This window comes from Prionailurus bengalensis, chromosome B4 (genome assembly GCF_016509475.1).
Source record: "Prionailurus bengalensis isolate Pbe53 chromosome B4, Fcat_Pben_1.1_paternal_pri, whole genome shotgun sequence".
Classification (NCBI taxonomy): domain Eukaryota; kingdom Metazoa; phylum Chordata; class Mammalia; order Carnivora; family Felidae; genus Prionailurus; species Prionailurus bengalensis.
The window spans coordinates 99,951,108-99,970,496 of NC_057358.1; the positions used below are offsets into that span (position 1 = coordinate 99,951,108).

The 19,389-nt window shown below is 34.9% G+C and overlaps 1 protein-coding gene and 1 pseudogene across 12 annotated transcripts in view; one reads left to right on the forward strand and one right to left on the reverse strand.

Moving 5' to 3' along the window:
- Nucleotides 1–19,389, reverse strand: part of OSBPL8 (oxysterol binding protein like 8) — a 158,384-nt gene that overhangs the window by 52,602 nt on the left and 86,393 nt on the right. Inside the window, exon 1 of one of the 12 annotated variants that reach the window (XM_043561543.1) lies at nucleotides 5,772–5,931. The exons of the other annotated variants lie outside the window; for them this stretch is intronic. Within the exon in view, the coding sequence (XP_043417478.1) occupies nucleotides 5,772–5,916 (145 nt within the window). The 5' untranslated portion in view covers nucleotides 5,917–5,931. Of the gene's footprint in view, nucleotides 1–5,771; nucleotides 5,932–19,389 lie in introns of those variants that run through there. 12 annotated transcript variants of the gene reach the window in all.
- On the forward strand, nucleotides 12,246–12,872 carry LOC122473054 (annotated as a pseudogene).

The window sequence follows — 19,389 nt, forward strand, 5'->3', positions numbered from 1 at the left end:
CTACTTGCCATTGATGAGAGTATAAAGGGGCATAACTACTTTGGAAAACTATTTGAAAGTATGTACTTAATCTGAATATATGGGTATTCTACACAAACCAATTCTAATCCTATATATACCTGAAAGAAATGGTTGTATATATATCAAAAGATATATTGTACAAAATATTCAAAGTACAAAAATATTCAAAGCAGCTTTATTCATAATAGCCAATATCTGAAACCAACTCAAATGGTTATTAATAGAATATATTGCAGTATATTTACACGATGGAATGCTGCACAGCAATGAAAAAGAGCCAATTATTATTACATAAAACAGACATAAATATTGAGTGAAAGAAGCCATGTCTTCCCATTAAAAAAAAAAAGCACACATTGTATGATTCCATTTATATAAAGTTCAGGAAATGGCAAATCTAATCTATAGTGTTAGAGGTTGTTACAGTGGTTTATCTTTGTTGTAGGAGGAACTGATTTGAGGGGCATGAGGGAGTCTTCTGCAGATTTGGGAACTGGTTACATGTGTCTATGTGTAACTTAAAATTCAAAAAGCTGTGCATTTAACTATATGTAAGTTATGCCTCAATTAAAAAATAAATAGGGGCACCTGGATGGCCCAGTCAGTTGAGTGTCCAACTCTTGTTTTCAGCTCTGGTCATGATCTCACAGTATGTGAGATCGAGCCCTACGTTGGGTTCTGTCGGGCTCTGCACTGACAGTGTGGAAGGAGCCTGCTTGGGATTCTTGCTCTCCTCTTTCTCTGCTGCTCCCCCACCAGCATTCTCTCTCTCTCTCTCTCTCTCTGAAAATAAATATTTTTTTTTAATGGGGAAAAATAAAAATGAAAATAAAAACTCACCCAGCCTTGTCTATTCTATTAGTTTATTAGACTTCCACTTTGACATCCTTCCTCACTTAGTCTATATCCCTTTAACCAATTTTTTACCTGCCTAATTCTGATTCATTCATCAATAATGATAAGTAACACAGTATTAATGAAAACAATAAAGCAACCAATATCCATTTGTAAGAATATTTGTGATTATGACACTTATGCTAGTGCTTTAGTTTCTAATCTTTAAAACACCACAAAAAATTCCAAATGTTGGGGTGCCTGGGTGGCTCCATCAGTGAAGTGTCCAACTTCAGCTCAGGTCATGATCTCACAGCTCGTGAGTTCAAGCCTCACGCTGGGGTCTGTGCTTTGGATTCTTTGCCTCCCTCTCTCTGCCCCTCTCCTGCTCATGCTCTCTCTTTCTCTCAAAGATAAACATTACACAAAAAAATTATTAAAAAATCCCAAATATTAACTATTTTATAGAATTGAGGAAATCAAGGCTCCCAGAAATTAAGTAATTTGATTAATGTCACTAAGTCAAAGTGTCAGAGCGGATAGAAACTTAGGTCTAACTTTAAAATTCATGCTGTTTTTATGGGGCACCTAGGTGATTCAGTCAGTTAAGTTTCAGACTCTTGATTTCCACTCAAGTCATGATCTCACAGTCATGAGATAGAGCTCTACATCAGGCTCTGCACTGGGTGTGGAAACTGCTGAAAGTCTCTTTCTCCCTCTCCCTCTGCTCCTCCCCTGCACGCACATGCCTCTCCCTCTCTCTCAAATTAAAAAAATAAAATTAAAAAAAATAGTAAAATAAAATTCATGCTGTTTTTAGAATGCCAGGGTACCTCTGAAGACCTAAGGCCACCTCTTCTGATAGGCCTTGCTTTGACTGTGTAGGCATAGTTAGCAGTCCTCTTCTCTGAGACATAGAGCATTTCATACATTTGTACTACCATATTTATCACAATCTGCTTCAATTATTTTTCATGTTCATATTCCATACTTGACTGTGAATTCCTGAAAAGAAAGGTCTAATCCTTATTTACCCTTTCAAACACAGAAATTTGATAAATTGATCCAAAAAATAACAACAGTGTACTCTGTTACTTGCAATTATTTTATTAAATATGTGAAAGACAGCTTCAGAAAAATGCATAAAACATAAATGTGTAATTTAATGTATATAGTGAATATCTGCATAACTACCACCCAAATAAAAAAAACAGAATTGTCAAAATCCTGTAAGATCCTCCCCACCTCCCAGTGCCATTCTTGATCACAATCCACTCTTCTCAAAAGTAACTACCTTGACTTTTGCAAACATTCTTTACCAGCATGTCAAGCAGGTATTTCATTCATTTGCACTGATGATTAGAATCCTATTGCATGACTATATCACCATTTATCCATTGATTGTAGATAAACATTTGGGTTGTTCCCAGTTTGTCTCTTTTATGAACAATGGTGCCACAAATATACTCTGAAATGTATCCTAGTCAACATATGTGTGTGTGTGTGTGTGTGTGCGCGTGTGTGTACACACACACACTGTATATATATATATATATATATGTGTATGTGTATATATATATATATATATACATATATATATATACACACACACACACACAAATATATCCGTGAGTTTCCCTAAGTTTAAACCTAGAAGCAGAATTTTTGGGTTATAGTATATGTGTGTCTTCAATTTTAAGGATAACAAAATTGTTTATTTTTCTACTAATAGTGTGTAAGAGTTCTCCTTTCTCCTTATTCATGTCCACATCAATATTGACAAACTTATTATTTTTGCTAATCTGTTGGGTATGTATTATCAATGTGTACATATATGTGTGTATATATATGTGTGTGTATATATCCGTAAGGTTCTAGTTTGCAGGTCCCTGACTATTAACAATGTTGAGCATTTTCTCACATTAGTCATTTTAACTTTCTCTTTGTGAAGGACCTCTTTAGATCGTTTGTGCATTAAAAAACAAACAAACAAAACACAACTTATTGCCTATCTTTTTCTTATTGATTTATATAGCAATTCTGATGTATTTCAGATACTGCCCTTTACCAACTTTGTTTTATAAATAACTTCCTATTCTATGGCTTGTCTTTTTATTCCATGTATTTTTTTTTTTTTTATAAACAGCTCTTAATTTTAATGTAGTCAAATTTAGTCATCTCATCCTTTAATGGTTAGTGCTTTCTGGTCTTAAAGTCTTCCCTAAATCTGTGGTCATAAAGATATTTCCAAGTAGTGTAGTAATACACAGAGTTTACTTCCTCCTACTAATCCAATGGAATATTCTTTTTTTAATTTTTCTAAATGCTTATTTATTTTTGAGAGATGGAGTGTGAGCAGGGTAGGGGCAGAGAGAGAGGGAGACACAAAATCCGAAACAGGCTCAAGGCTCTGAACTGGCAGCACAGAGCCTGATGTGGGGCTCAAACCCACAAACCGTGAGATCATGACCTGGGCCGCTTAACTGACTGAGCCACCCAGGTGTCCCTGGAATATTATTCTTAAACAAAGGAACACGCTGTCCTTAACTTCTATGTTGTTAACAAAATACAAGTGTTATCATCATTGATAAAGTATAACTTTTTACATACTTCCATAATAATTCCATATAATTCCAACATATTTGTTAAGGTACAAGTGACAAAAAAGTAATTTTTTTCCCAAGGAAACTAAAATGAAAAGAAGGTTATGCTCAAAATAGTAAGACAAAATTATCTTTCAATGTCACTAGTGGAGAACCTCTCCTCTAATAATGCCAGATAGACATTATTATGCATCTAATTATAATTATAAATGCATCTAAATTTATTTTTCAGTACAATGAAATGTCCCAGAAGAAATATATGTTTTGTTTTGTTTGTTTGTTTGTTTGTTTATTTATTTATTTATTTTAATTTGAGAGAGAGTGAGTGCATGTGCAAGTGGGAGAGAGGTGCAGAGGGAAGAGAGAGAGAGAGAGAGAGAGAGAGAGAGAGAGAGAGAGAGAGAGATAATCTTAAGCAGGCTCCATGCTCAGTGCAGAGCCTGACATGGGGCTTGATCCCATGATCCTGAGATCCTGACCTGAGCCAAAATTAAAAGTCTGACGCTCAACTGAGTGAGCCACCCAGAAGCTCCTATGTTCTACTCTTGAACTGGAAAAACAACAACAACATAAAAAGCCACTTCTTTGAAGTACCTAATTCCATTCTATTTCTTAGCTGATAAAATATATTGAAAATTGCTTTCTATCATGGCTAGTTGCAATACAACTGTTGGTTGTAAAAAGGGGATGTGCAAGCATCCCTATGAATATGATTTTCTCTATTTCAAGAATCAGAAAACAAAGATAACCATTTACTTTTTCTTTTAAATAAGTCGATCCAGGGTAAACTTTAGTATATTCTTTGACAAGATAAACAGACAATTCTGCCTTTAGTTACCTAATTAAGTAAATACCAAACTTTTAAAAAGTGAAGTTTTCTGTTGTTTAGTAGAGTCACATGATTATTCTTTAATATTAAGTAGACTCAGTGCATGAAGGTTAACAAACATTTGCTAGCAACCTTGCTGGCTAAAAAATGAAATAGACAAATGCAGAAATAGAACTAAGTCACACTGTAAAAGCAAATAGAGTATTTAATAACATTAAAAAATTTCAGTACATTGTATTTTAAAAGCCACTTCTGATAAATACAAATACTAAAAGGTATTTGTACACCATTTTGAGAACATAAGAAGCATGACAGTAACCATGCTATACTGAGAAGACTAAACACAGATTATGAATGCTATTTACAGCTTATGCTACTTAGTTCAGGCCTATGGTTTCCAATTCTTTTTTGAAACACTGTTGGACAAGAAAATGAAATCAGTGACTTTATAATAAATTAATTGTCCAGGTAACACCTTCCATAAGGTGTTTCAGTATTTCAAAATGATGCATATAACCACCTGCCAGCATGAATCTTCACAAAAAGCCAAGAAAAAATACTTGTGTGAAAGTAGAAAATATAATTCAAATTTAACAAAACGTGTCAGAAAAATATATAAATGGTCAAAGCAAGACCAGTTTCAGTCAGTATTTCTTTGTCAGGAGTATTAAAAGAATATTTTTATTTTAAAAGAAAAATATAACCTCAAAAGAATAGATAAAATTATGAAAGGATTTATTTAAAATTTTGAAAGGAAAACAAAGATTTTTAAATATTTTAAAATCTATATCCAAATATTTGCTACAATAAATCTTTTTCATACAATAAAAGACCAATTTATATCTACATCTTATTAATCATTTAATGTCTAAATCTTAACTGTCAAATGGCTAATTGCAAGATTAAAAATATTACCTTAAAAATAACAATTTCTTAGCAAAACCTAATTATACACAAATACACCTAACAAGAAGGGAGGCATTTCAAAAATTATACTCAGGTAGAAAATTTCACTTTAGTCAGGACTTGAGCTAATTAAAGTTTAAACTAAACATCAATTGTAACATAGCTACTATTCTGCAGAAAACAGCCAAACAAGTATCAATATTAAATATTTGGGTTTCATTTGCAAATGCCTCAGAGATATTTGTTTATTTATAGAATTTTACATTTATCTCAAGTCCAGAAAATGTTTAAATGTTATCGAAGGGTCATGATATTTATTTTTACAATTAAACAAAGATTCATGCTATCAGCATGCCAGATTTGTACTTCACTGAATCACTAGTTCTCAAGTTTGAGATTAAGAGATTGTAAGAGAAAAAATGGAAAAGCCAACCCATATAGCAGCAGTCACTAAAACTGAACCTTTCACTACCTAATCTGTTTCATTTAAATGAAAGCAGTTTTTAGACTTTAAAATACTAGTTTAATGAAATGTCGGCAAGAAATTAAGAAAAAAGTGCAAGATTAAACAAACAAACCTGGCAATGAAGGAGAAAGTTCATTGTATCCTCCAAATGAAGCATTCCGGACAAGCTTTCGGCCATCAATTCGTGGAGGAAATAAAACAGGCGAAAACACAGTACAAGAAGAAAATCTACGTTGTTGTGAGCTCTCTTCTTTCATGGCTTAGAAGGTCTATTTAACGTATACGTTCACCCAGAAGGCTAATTAGATCAGTACAGCAACAAGAGGCTTTTCTCTCAAATCCAAATGTAGCGAAACCCACCAGCACAAACAAAGGACACACACATTTAACAGCAAAGGAGAAGGACCAGAGACTGTCAGATCAGCAATAAACAGAAAAGGCATTAAGCCATGCTAGTGGGTTTTTTCTTTTTTTAATGAACTGATAAACAAGAAAGGCTATTCCCCTAATGTTTCTCCTTTTTATCAAACCAGCAATGCCCTGAACTGAATTGGTGTCTTAGTAAACAAAGCAAGATCAATACTTAGAGATTCAGGATGAAGTAAAATGCAACCCTTTTCTCACATCCGTTATGTTTTTGTAGTATCCGCCACACTTCCCACCTCTTCCGATTCTTTCTAGTTTTTGCTTACTTTAGAAATGGATATAAACACAACACTGTTTATCTTTCCTGACACCTCTAGATCTATATCTAACCTACTGCTTGCCTCAGCCATGATTAAGAATTCATAAGGAAAGATACTCTTTCAAGTGCAATTTTGATGGATTCTAACAGCTAAAGCAGAAAATAAATATTTAAGTTTTACCTCTAGCAAAGATACAGGAGTCATTGACAGTGTTACTGCAAACCAATCAACAGAAAAGATTGAAAAGACACCATAATAATGCTGAATGCTCCAATACATTTTCCTTGAAACAGATAATGAGCTGCTACAGTTCGTCTTCACTGCATTGAAACTTTTCAAAATATATCATCTACCAATGAGGATTTTCCACTTAAAATTCTCCTATTTAAAGTAAAATGCAGCTTTATTATCACAATAATAAATGGAAATATCTTTCTTTACTAGGTTAATACTAAGTTACTAGTATTATCTCACATCATTAAATCTACAGGAAAGTACCAACAGCCAAAACAATACACTATGCTCTCTTTATAAGTAACCTTTAACATTTCAATGAATTCTTTCCTAGTTATATTAAAATCCATTTTCCTTATTCTACCTTAATTGAAATTAAAAAGCTCTAGTCAATTACTTCCTCTATATATCCTGAATTTTTTCTGGTCAGAGTTCCAACCTAGAAATACACTCTCTTAGTTGAAAAACTAACTCAGTTACAACTGACTTAGTGGTTCATTTTTACAGGTACTTTACCATAAGATCTCAGTTTCCTTCCTTTTATTATGCATATGGGTCCAGGCTAGTTCTCCACTCCTATACAACAGCATCCTGTATAGTCCAAGACTGTTTCTCTTTACTAGACAGGACATTTAACAACAAACAAATTCAATTTCCTTTATGTAACGTGATCTTTCTTGAGCAAAGGCATTTCAAAATCAATTAGTGGTAAAAATAAGTTAATGGTTGATAATTACAACTACAACAGGGATTTGAGGGATTTTTTTTTCTTTTCTCCATGTCATGAAATATAAATGACCATTAATTATAGACAAGAGAGAAATAATTATAATTAATTCATGCAGTGGTGCTTGCCTCTCAAGGCATTGTAGTGTAATGGTTAAGCAGGATTTGAAATTAAATTGCCTGGGTTCAAATCCCAGCTGGATGCATTGAAGAAATTAAGTTAATTTATGTGGGTCTCTGTCCTCTCATTTATAAAATACTACTACCTATATTATCAGATTGTTATATTATCAGATTGTTATAAGGATCAAACTGGAGAATATATATAAAAATCTAGCAAAGTTCCAGATTAAAATGGCAGAATAAAGACACTAACCTAATGTGTTCCCTCCTAAAACTCAACTAAAATTATAATAAAGGGTTAATTTTTTAAAACCATAAAAAAGTATAGGTATGTATCCCACAAGTATGTATCCAGGACAGGATACATCAGCAACATATATTTGACACTGGAAAGCATGAAATTAACAAAGAGTCATTGTTTTGCAGATCACACAAAGCTTAAATCACAAACCAGCAATGACAAAAACTGAGAACCAGCCCTATTTATGCCAAAGAATCCTTTTGCACGTATTGATAACAACAAGTTCCTCTAGATCAGAAATCAGATTAAGCTACTGATATCAGTAATTATTCTGGAATTAGGACAAAAATACAGTATAAGCAATGGTTTCAAGTTGGAAGGAAAATGACTTTCAACTTAGAATTCTATACCCAGCCAAACTATCAATTACATATTAGGGTAAAATAAAGATATTTTTACACATGCCAAGACCAAAAATTCACTTTCCGTGCATATTTTCAAATAATTTACTAGAGTAGTCCCTCTTACTTAGGGTTCATTAGGGCTAGTGCACTAAAATGTCCACTCTTCAAAATGAAGTAATTTTTCTTCCATACATCTATAATAGCTCTAACCATGCACCATAATCCTTGGGAGAACTTAGAAAATACTCACTTAAATTATTTTCCACAGGCCTTATTTCCCTCAAAAGACACCACTTGAAAATGGCTGTACTACAATACATATTCTATCAAAAAGTGATAGCAAAAGGTGATACAGGAAACAGGATACTCAATATAAAAGAGCTGTCATCACCCAAAAAGTCCTGTATCATTGTACTATTTCTTTGTAAATCAAGGAAAAATTGTTTGGGTGAACTCTGCCCAATTTTTTTTTCTGAATTTGGCTCTTGTCTTGATAGTACACTGGTGAAGTTTCTCCTCTTTGCCCCATGCCGTGATGTTTGGGTAAGGTGAGTATACTTCCAGTACACTGATTTTTTTTTTTTTAAGATTTTATTTTTTATTTTTTTTTTTTAAATTTTTTTTTTCAACGTTTTTATTTATTTTTGGGACAGAGAGAGAGCATGAACGGGGGAGGGGCAGAGAGAGAGGGAGACACAGAATCGGAAACAGGCTCCAGGCTCTGAGCCATCAGCCCAGAGCCTGACCCGGGGCTCGAACTCACGGACCGCGAGATCGTGACCTGGCTGAAGTCGGACGCTTAACCGACTGCGCCACCCAGGCGCCCCATAAGATTTTATTTTTTAGAGTTTTAAGTTCACAGCAAAATTGAGATCTCCCATATATCCACATGGCTCTCCACATATGTAGTCTCTCCTATTATCAATTTCCCTCACCAGAGTGATACATTTGTTATAACTGATGAACCTATATTGACATATCATAATCAAAGTCTATAGCTTATCTTAGGGTTCACTTTTTTGATGTACATACCATGGGTTTGGACAAATGCATAATGACATGTATCCATCACTACAGTATCATCCCGAGTATTTTCACTGCCATAAAAACCTTCTGTGCTCTGCCTATTCATTGTTGCCTCCCTGCTAACTCCTGGAAACCAAGCATCTTTTTACTGTTTCCATAGTTTTGCCTTTAACACAATGTCATGTAGAACTCTAATGAATAACATTATTTCTAAGTCTCTGTTGTGTTTCATTTGTCTCTATTTCAGCACCAACACCTACTGTCTAACTTACCAGAGCATTATGGTAAGTACTAAATAACCCCTGACCCTTGCCTGGCTCTGATTCTTCAGGAGGGTCTTCACTCTTCTTTGCCCTTGGTTACCCTTAGACAGTTTAGGATAATCTTATCAAGTATCATGAAAAAATCCTGTTGAGATATGGATTCAAAATACATTGAACAGATAAAATCAATTTGATAAGTGCCATACTAAATAATACTGAATTTTCCTACTGGAAACATGGTATGTCTATTTAATTGAAAATATATCTCTCCATTTATTGAGAACACATCATCTTAATGTTATACTTTTCTACATAAAGATATTCTGTTAGATTTATTAGATGTATGCCTACGTACACCTTATTTTCTGTTGTTTTAAGTGGTATTTTTTGAACTGCATCTTTCCAACCATTTGTTACTGGTACATAGAACTGGAGTTAACATATATTCAATAATTTTTTAATGATTTTAATAATTTATCTGTGAATTTGGGAGAGGTTCTATATAAACAACTATACACTAGCTGCAAATAAATTTTGTTTCCTCCCTTATTTTTTTTGCATTATTCACTAGCTAAATTTCAAGTACAATATCGTTATGAAGTGTAGATGGTACACTATTTTCCTTGTTCCTAATTGTTACTTTACAAGGTTAAGAAAGCATTTGTTCCTATTTCTAATTTGCTACAGTTTTTTTTTTTTTTACCATAATGGATGTTAAAACTTTCAAATACATTTTGTTAATGGGATGACAACATAGTTTTTCTCCTATAATCTGTATGTTAAATGACAATCACAGATTTTCTAATACCAAAGCCATCCTTACAATGCCTGAAATAACCCCACTGTGGTTATAATGTATTATTTCTTTATATCTTGCTTGATTCAACAGTTTGCTAATAATTTGTTAGAACTTCTTCATCTAAATTGATGAGCAAGAATATCTTGTAGCTTTTCTTTGTAATGTCTGCTTTCCATATACAAGAATTTTTATTTGTCCACTTCTATTCTAAGATGCCATCAACTATCAGCTACATTCCTGACTTCAGAGATGTCATAAAAATATGAGGAGAAGGAGACTGATGGATATTATTACATAGTAAAAGAGATCCCAAATTCAGAGATGATATCAAGTGTTTAACAATTGCCAATGGAGATTGCAAAACACTATCAATTAAAGATCTAACCCAATTTCAGAGATGTTAAAGTCAGAGGACGGGTACTGTTTTAGACTTAATGAAATACAGTATTAATGTGATATAGGAATTATATTTTTCCCTAAACATTCAGTAGAACTTGTTTGTAAATTTATCTGAGCCTATGATGTCTTTGTAAAGATAATATATATTAGTAATTAGATAATAAAAATCACTAGAATTTCCTATTACTGAATAAATTTTGGGAAGTACTCTTTCTAGAAATTTGTTCATTTAATTTAATTTTTCAAATTTATTGGCTAGAGTTGCTGCCTACATTTTTAGTTGTGTCTTTTTTTCCTAAAAATATTTCTTTTTTTCCCCTTAATCCTGCTCATTTTGATATTTCTTATTAGCCTTTTCAAACAACCAACTTTATCTTTCCTGATAACTCTCACCTATGTCTATTATCTTTATTATTTCCTTTCTTCTACCTACTTCAGGTTCATTCTATTACTTTTCTAACACTAAGTTAAATGCTTGCTTCATTACTTTTCAGCATTCCTGCTTGTCAAGTATTAGCATTGAAACTATTATTTGTTGTTTAGATTTCCTGCTTGGGAATTGTGAGGCCTCCTTAATCAGAGGGTTGTTGTCTTTCATCAATTCTGAAAGGTTCCCAGCATTATCTTTCAATATTGCCTTCAACCCACTAAATCACATTCTGTCATTTATAATTCCAGTTGGTGCAGATACTGGTTTGGATGGTAGGTAGTTTGTGTAGATTCTGACGGTGCCTTGCCTCCTCATGTTTTTCCTCATTTTTCCATCTTTGCTAGCATTTGGTACTGTCAGTGTACCGGATTTTAGCTATTCTAATAGGTGCATGACGGTATCTCATTGCTATTTTGTTTACTGATTTTTAGTTATGAGCTCATATGTAATTTTTGGAGGCTTGTGCTTAAAACTCTCCCGTAACAAGTATCTGTGTTGATTCTTCTAGGCCCCTTTGAATACTAAAAACTCAAGATCATTTTAAACTAAATGGAGGGATGTTTTTGTTTTTGCCACAGAGACAGTGTGAATTCTGGCTCCAAGCCTACATGAGTATATTGTGTTTCTCAAAGTATTGAGTCTCTCTCTCTCTCTCCCCCGTTCTACCTAGAGTCACATCAAAGAAAGGCAAACACACTAGTGTCTTCCTCTATGGGTATGTTTTCCAAGTTTGTTTTTGTTTTTTAACTAAGAAGGACTTGTTATTTCACATGGAGAGATCTCCAATCCAAATTTCCATCATGAATGGGCTGCAGGCCTTTTGTCCCTTTTTCTTGCTAAAACTCAAGTTTCAGACCTTCAGAAAACAGTAAGTGCTAGTCAGGACAAATGCTGGTTGCAGAGCTCATCATTTCTCTGGATTCCCACTCTCAATAACCCTGCCCTTCCTACTAATTCCCTGACTTTGCTGACAGTTCAATCACACATTAAAAATAGAATTTTGAAACACTGTATCCGAGTCTGAAGGGGGTGGACTGAGAAAGAGATATGCTACCTGGTAAGCGACAGCCTCAGACAGCCTCAGCCTCTTCTCGGGTTATGCCTGGGACCTGCTGCCAGGGAGGCTTTTATCCCCATGGCTCCGCATGGTGCAGTTTCAGCTTTCTTTACATCCAGAAAGAAAAAAAGTTGACACCTTGCATCCTGGAAGTTCATTTAAGACACTGAAAATTAGGGCCTTCTTTCAAATCTGGACATGGCTAATTGAGGAGCAACAAGACGCAACGGGCCAAATACTGGAAATAATATATGCCAGTTCACACTAGTACTTCTGGGAGAGTCTGGTGTTGGCAAATCAAGCCTGTAACTGCATTTTGTGAAGGGCCAATTTCATGAATTTCAAGAGAGTACCATAAGACACTGCTGTGCCTTGATGACACAACAGTAGAGTTTGACATATGGGATACAGCTGGTCAAGAACACTACCATAGCCTAGCACCATGTACTACAGAGAAGCACAAGCAGCCATAGCTGTATATGATATCACAGATGAGTCCTCTGGCAGAGCCAAAAACTGGGCTAAAGAACTTCAGACACAAGCCAATCCAAGCAATGTAATAGCTTTATCAGGAAACAAGGCTGACCTTGCAAATGAAAGGGCTGTCGATTTCCAGGAAGCACAGTCCTACGAAGATGACAACAGTTTATTATTCATGGAGACATCAGCTAAGACATCGATGAAGTAAATGAAATATTCATGGCAGTAGCTAAAATGCTGCCCAAGAATGAACCACAGAAACCAGGAGCAAATTCTGCCAGAGGAAAAAGGGTAGACCTTACTGAACCCATGCAGCCAACCAGGAGTCAGTGTTGTAGTTACTAAACCTCCAGTTTGAGCTTGCTGAAATATTTTTCTGCTTCTTAAATGTTAAGGACAGTGGAATTAGAGCATTTAACCAGCCCAGTATAACTTTCAAAAAGAAGAGACCTATGACAGAGTCAAGTTTCTAATACAGAATTATTTTAAGTGTTTTGAACTTAATTTTTAATAACATGCAAGTGACCCTCTAATGTTTCAGAAGGAGGAGGGGGGAATGAGAGCTATGTATGTGCATATGTTTCTGTGGATGGTTAGGGGGAATCATTTCTCATCACCATGGATAGAGATAAATGATGATGTAAACCCACAGTTAACCAGCCAGTTCTATGAAAAAGATTTGGAACTTATCAATTAGGGTTTTTCAAAAAACTTTTTTTAGAAAAGATTCTAAAAACATTTTTGCTTAACTACAGTATTCAGGCAACTGGTAATTTCTCTTAGTATGCACATTTAAAATGTACATTCCATATTTTAACAAATTAACCACAAGAAAACAAACCCACATCTTTAGGGGGAATAAATGAACATTAGTGGGTTCTAAATTATAGCCAGTCCTGGTATTTTTAATCGGGTAAAAAAAGTCTAATGTAACCTCATCCTGTTTTAGGAATATGAAGCCTAATAAATGCATCTTAACGGACAGTGTTCCCTTCAAACATGTGAACTCCTCAACAGAAATGCAACAAACCAGGTATCTGTGATTTCTGTTCAATCATTGTTGGCCATTATACACAGGTTTTGTTGTCTGGGAGCAGAGAAGGGGCTTTTGTTCCCCTTGGACATATTATTGTCAATGCACTAACAATTATGTACATTCAAACTTGATTATTTGAAATTTGATCTTCAGCCATACTATAAATAAGGTACTGCACTATAGTCTCCATAAATGTTTATTAATCTTCTGTGATATTTACGAGTTGCTTAAAAGTATACAAAATTACGAAAAAACTAATTTTTCCTTGCTCTCCCTTTGAGAGGAAGGGGCTTAATTTGTTCCCACAAGGACTAGAACCATGATAAACAATGTACCTGTAATTTGTAACGTAAGTATTGCAGTATGTTAGCAAAAATCTTGCAGACTTGTTTTCCAAAGTTCATTTTACTTTGATCAGTTCAGTATATTGCACTGTTTTAGGTATTTTCCTTATAGTATGAAATCTACCATGTGTCAGAGATGATTTAATCTATTTAAGTGTTGAACTGGTAGCACAACTTGTACATTTATAGTAATTCAGAATTAGTAAGGAAAACCATTCACCAGTGTTTAGTTTTATATTGAAGACAACTCATGTTGTCCCTAAATTCCTAATTATAAATTAAACTCAAGGCAGGGGCTGAAAATATCATTTTTGGTTTGTCTTGTTTTCTAGTATAGAACGCTGTACCAAATAGAATAAATAAAGGCCAGCTTGATGGAGGAGACCCTTGGAAAATCCTGTACTCCATAGGAGGAAATGTCCATTTGTCACAAACATCCTTCCTTCACTTGGAAAATATGAGTTTGCTAAACTTTCACTGTTGCATTCTTTCTTCTTTTTTAAAGTTCATGTATTTATTTTGAGAGAGAGAGAGAGAAAAGGAGAGAGAGAGAAAGAAAGAATGAATGAATGAATGAATGAATGAGCAGGGGAGGGACAGAGAGGGTGAGAGAATTCCAAGCCAGTCTCCACACTGTCAGCATAGAACCTGATGTGAGGTTCAAGCCCAGGAACAATGAGATCATGACCTGAGATGAAATCAAGAGTTGGATGCTTAACTGACTGAGCCACCCAGGCCCCCCTTACTGCTTCACTCTTAAAACTTATGTATGTTCAAACATACCACAACCAAAATGAAAACCGAAAAACTTCTATGAAACTGTTTATTTTCTCTCAGAAATTATGCAAATATTCATTGGTAAATTAAATTCATATCATCTTGCTATAATAATACAGAAATGTGCCTCTCCATGCCTCAAATTAGGAAAGGAAAATTGTAGCTATCAACTCTATAGGTGAAGCTATTTTACCAGTCTTGCTAAGAAGGTGATCTCAACCTCTCAGACTTTGGAAACAAATGGGAGGAAATCCCAACGGAAAAAGCACTGAGAAACTAGTGCAAGTAGTACCTTATAATTCTTTAATGTTATCTTAAGTAAACACACACACACACACCTTTCTAAATATTTTTCTAGTTTTTATTTATTTTTGAGAGAGAGAGAGTGAGTGTGTGAGCAGGGGAGGGGCAGAGAGAGAGAGAGAGAGAGAGAGAGAGAGAGAGACAGAATCCGAAGCAGGCTCCAGGCTCTGAGCTGTCAGCACAGAGCCCGACATGGGACTCAAACTCAAGAGCCGCGAGATCATGACCTGAGCCAAAGTCGGGTGCTTACCCGACTGAGCCACCCAGGCGCCCCCCCCGACACACATACCTTAAGTAAATATAAATATATACATACGCATGTATTTTAATTAAATACACACATGCATACACAAACACAGAGAACATTTATAGGAAAAACAGTGCTTTAGTACTCTTAATGTTAATCTTGCTGCTTTGTTAAAGAAGCAACAAGGCCTGGCAATGGTAAGACAGACTCGTCTCATCTTTGCAAAGATGCTTAAAACAGAGCTAAATTATTTTCAATAAATGTTTTCAAAGTATTTCAGTTTTATCTACAGGAGCATAGGAACATTTGAAAAACACAGATATAGCAACATTTCACAGGAGGGATTTAGAAAAATATTGCGTTCTCATTTTTTTAATTTGCCAAATATTTTAATTTTTTAATTATTTAATAACTTCCATACCTCTGAAGCAACTATCTGAACACAAGGAATTTCAAACAGAAAACAATTCTGTCTTAAGAAATAACTTCAAAAGTCCAACAGTGAGGATTCAACAACTCAGAAGAAAATTAACATAACCTCTAACTTATATACTATTTGTAATGAAAATGACCTGTGGCTACTAACCAAAGCACAGCATTTAGGAGAAAAAAAAAAATAAATAAAGATGGTGGGGATAAATTCAAGTACTCTTTCAGGTAAAACAATTTTCATGAAATACAGCACATACATTCAAGACACATTTGTTACGTGTCTTGAGTCTTATCAGTGTTTAAGAATTGATCCTAGGAATAGCTTACCAAGGAAGGAGGAACTGCTTCGATTCATGGAGCAAACTGACTTCTTGGTCTCCTTTCGTCTATAAACCACTTAAATGAAGGTGTCACCTGAGACTTATACCAGCGATGTCTAAAACTGTCACCCTGGGGAATATGGTACAACATCTTCGCACTAGTAAACTCTGCAAAGAAAATCCCCCTTTACTTTGAAGTCTTCTATTAAGTAGTAGATACACACCCATCACATCATGTTTAATGCTACCAGGGCATTCAAGGTGAAGGGACTTTGAGGTTTAAGAGAATTTATTAAAGGATAACAGAAACTCATTGTACCTTTAATTCAAATCATGTACCTTTTAATTCAAGTCTAGATAAACCAAGCATGGTCTAAATTATTTTAGCTAAAACTAGTTAAGCAGATAACTGATTAAATAGGTAAATTTTAGTGTTAAAAGTCTTAAAATTTTTAACATTTAAAAATTAATTTGAAACCTACTCCTTTAAGTTTTGACAAAACAACATTTTATATTCTCTCACAAAGCACTACAACTGAAAGATGGTTTTATAAAACTAAAAGTATGCAAAATCGCTTTTTATGACCAAAGAATGAAAGGGTAGCTACAGGATGAACTACAGTTAACTCATTAAGCTTCGATAACAATTGCAAATGTTCTCCAGAGGGAACAGAGTACATGTGAGATGAGCTATAATTTAGTCTCTAGGCTCCCTGGGCACTGTACTTATTCAAAAGTAGAAGAAGAAAGGGGAGACAATAACCTACTAAATATACATATTTCTCTTTCTTGACAAACAACTGAATTACATAAAATATGTCAAAGAAGTCAGCATAAAACAAATACCATCCTATTTAAGAGACTGTAATCATTCTAAAGTTCAAACTATTTTTTAAGGAAACTGGTATACTTAAGGTAAAAATCTGGCATGTAAATAAGTTCTGGAATAATCTCATTACCATAATTTAAACATATAACAAATAAAAGACTATCCTGATATGTGTGGGCTTTAGTGAGAAGAATCAGTCTCCCTAGTTTCTTCAAAAAAAAGAAAAGAAAATCCTAAATCAATGGAAGGAAACACACCACAAAAAACAAAACAAAAAAAAAAACAACAACAAAAAACTAACAACTTAACTGTTTTTAAGGGATAATGACCTACATTAAATTGGTATGAATCAATATGCATGAAGGAGACTCAGCCAGAAAACAGGAACAATCAGACTCTTTGCCATGCTGAAGTACCAGCAAAACAAACTTCTAACATGACAGCATGTATAAAACAAAAAGAAAACAGTTGACCCTGTAATTTACTCCCGCAGAGTGGAGTATTAAGACTATAGGCTATGACAGTCCTGAGATTGAAAACTGCCTCTGACATTTACTAGTTTTGTGAATTTGAACAAATGTCTTAACATCCCTGATCCTTAGTTTTCTCATTTGTGAAGCAGAGTAACTGCTTCTATGTTTTATGAGGTTGTTTCAACAGTTAAATAGAATTTTGCACATAAGACTTTTAGCATATTAGCCAAACTTGGTAAGCGCTCAATAAATGGTAGCTAATAGCAAGAGTTCAGCAAATGGCAACAATATAATGCCATTTTTTTCCTGATGCATTGTCATCCACTCTCTTGTGGGACTTTCTCTTTAGCAAACATGGGAACAATATCATAGATGAGATTCATGTTAGAGAACAGGTTCAAGTACATGAACATTGCCCCCAGAATTGCATCTATTCAGTAAAAAAAAAAAAATGAGACTAAAGCTTCACAAGGGCAGGGACTAACACATAAAAGGTGCTCAATATAGGCATTCATTCAGTTATTCAACACAAAAGTACTTACCATGTTCAAGTTACTATGTATGCTAGGAACAGATGAGTATTTTTTTTTTTTAAAGGACAATCTTTTTCCTGAGGAGCTTACTGACAATGCCATTTACTCTCCATACCTTTCTTCCATTTATATTAACCCTCCATTATTCTATCAATTCAGTATTCATCTGTGGAGTTTGCCTCAGCCCCCAAAGCCACTTACTTACACACTGAGCTGTCCACTAATTCTGACATTTCCTTCTACAGATCCCACCCCCTCCACTGAAGCAATTAACCAAACTCATCCATTAAACCTCCACTCCCCTGCCAGCATCCCATGCCTACTCTGCCACTTTTATTGCACATACCTAGTAAAGCCTAACCTCACAGAAGACAATCTCACACTGAGGCAGGTTAATATCAACCTCAACTGAGGCCCAAACACTATCTGGCACCCCACTACCATGGTTCTTCCACTTTCCAGCTGTGTTCCTAGGCCTGTCAACACCTCACCTTCACACTGAACCCCATCATGGTTGCCTCCTCTGAGACCTGCCCAACTAATTATGTATTTCTCTTTACTGATTTGTCCTGTCAACATTTGGACATGCTCAAATATCGCCTCTCTTAAATCTTCTTTTTGCCCCATTGTCTTTCTCTAGCTACCATACACATTCCTCCCCTTCAAAGGCACAATTCCTGAAAGAGTTTGCCAACTGTCTTCAATTCCTTATCTTTCTTACTCATCCTATTGCTCTCATCTTCTGCCTTCATCACTGTCCCCAAAACTGAATTCACAAATGTTAGCAATGATATCTTGTCAATGGATCATTTTTCTTAACTGGCTTGACTTCTGAGCTGCACGTAAAACTACAGGTCACTCTTCCTCCCTCATAAAACCGTCTGTTTCATTCTTCTGGGATACAACACTCCTTTACAAAGCTCCTCTGCCAATACTTTCTCCATCATATCCTTAAATGTTGACATTTTTTAGGATGGTATTCCAACTACTTTTCTCAAGCTTCAATTCTTCCCAAACTTTTTACAACTTACAATGAGAAATATATTTTACATAAGTACACGTATGAGTATATGAAGATAAAAATTTCACAGATCACACAAGCTTTGATCTTTTGATTCTATTTTACTTCATTTAAAACACAATACTGTCTGGGAATCTCTAAACTGATGCATATGGTTGTTTTAGCCATCTCAATTACTCTATGCTGATGGCTTCCAAATCTACACTTCCGGTGCAGAAGTGTCTACTAAACCCTGAACTCATAAAGCCAATCTCCTCCTTAACATGCCATGTGGATAGCTCTAACACACTTCAAACTCACCATGTCCAAAACTGGAATCTTCAGCATCTTTCCCCCAAACTTGGGTCTTCCTCCATAGTTCCCTATCTTGGTAAACTTTTAAACTAGTTTCCCAAGCAAAATATGTAGGAGTCATTGCGGATTCTTCCTTCCCTCTTTCCACTGTCGCCTCCACCCAAATCATTCACTAATCCGGGACAAATTTTCCTTTTTTTATTCCCACAACTGTCACTCCCATCCAGGCTGTATTCACCTTACCTAGATAGTA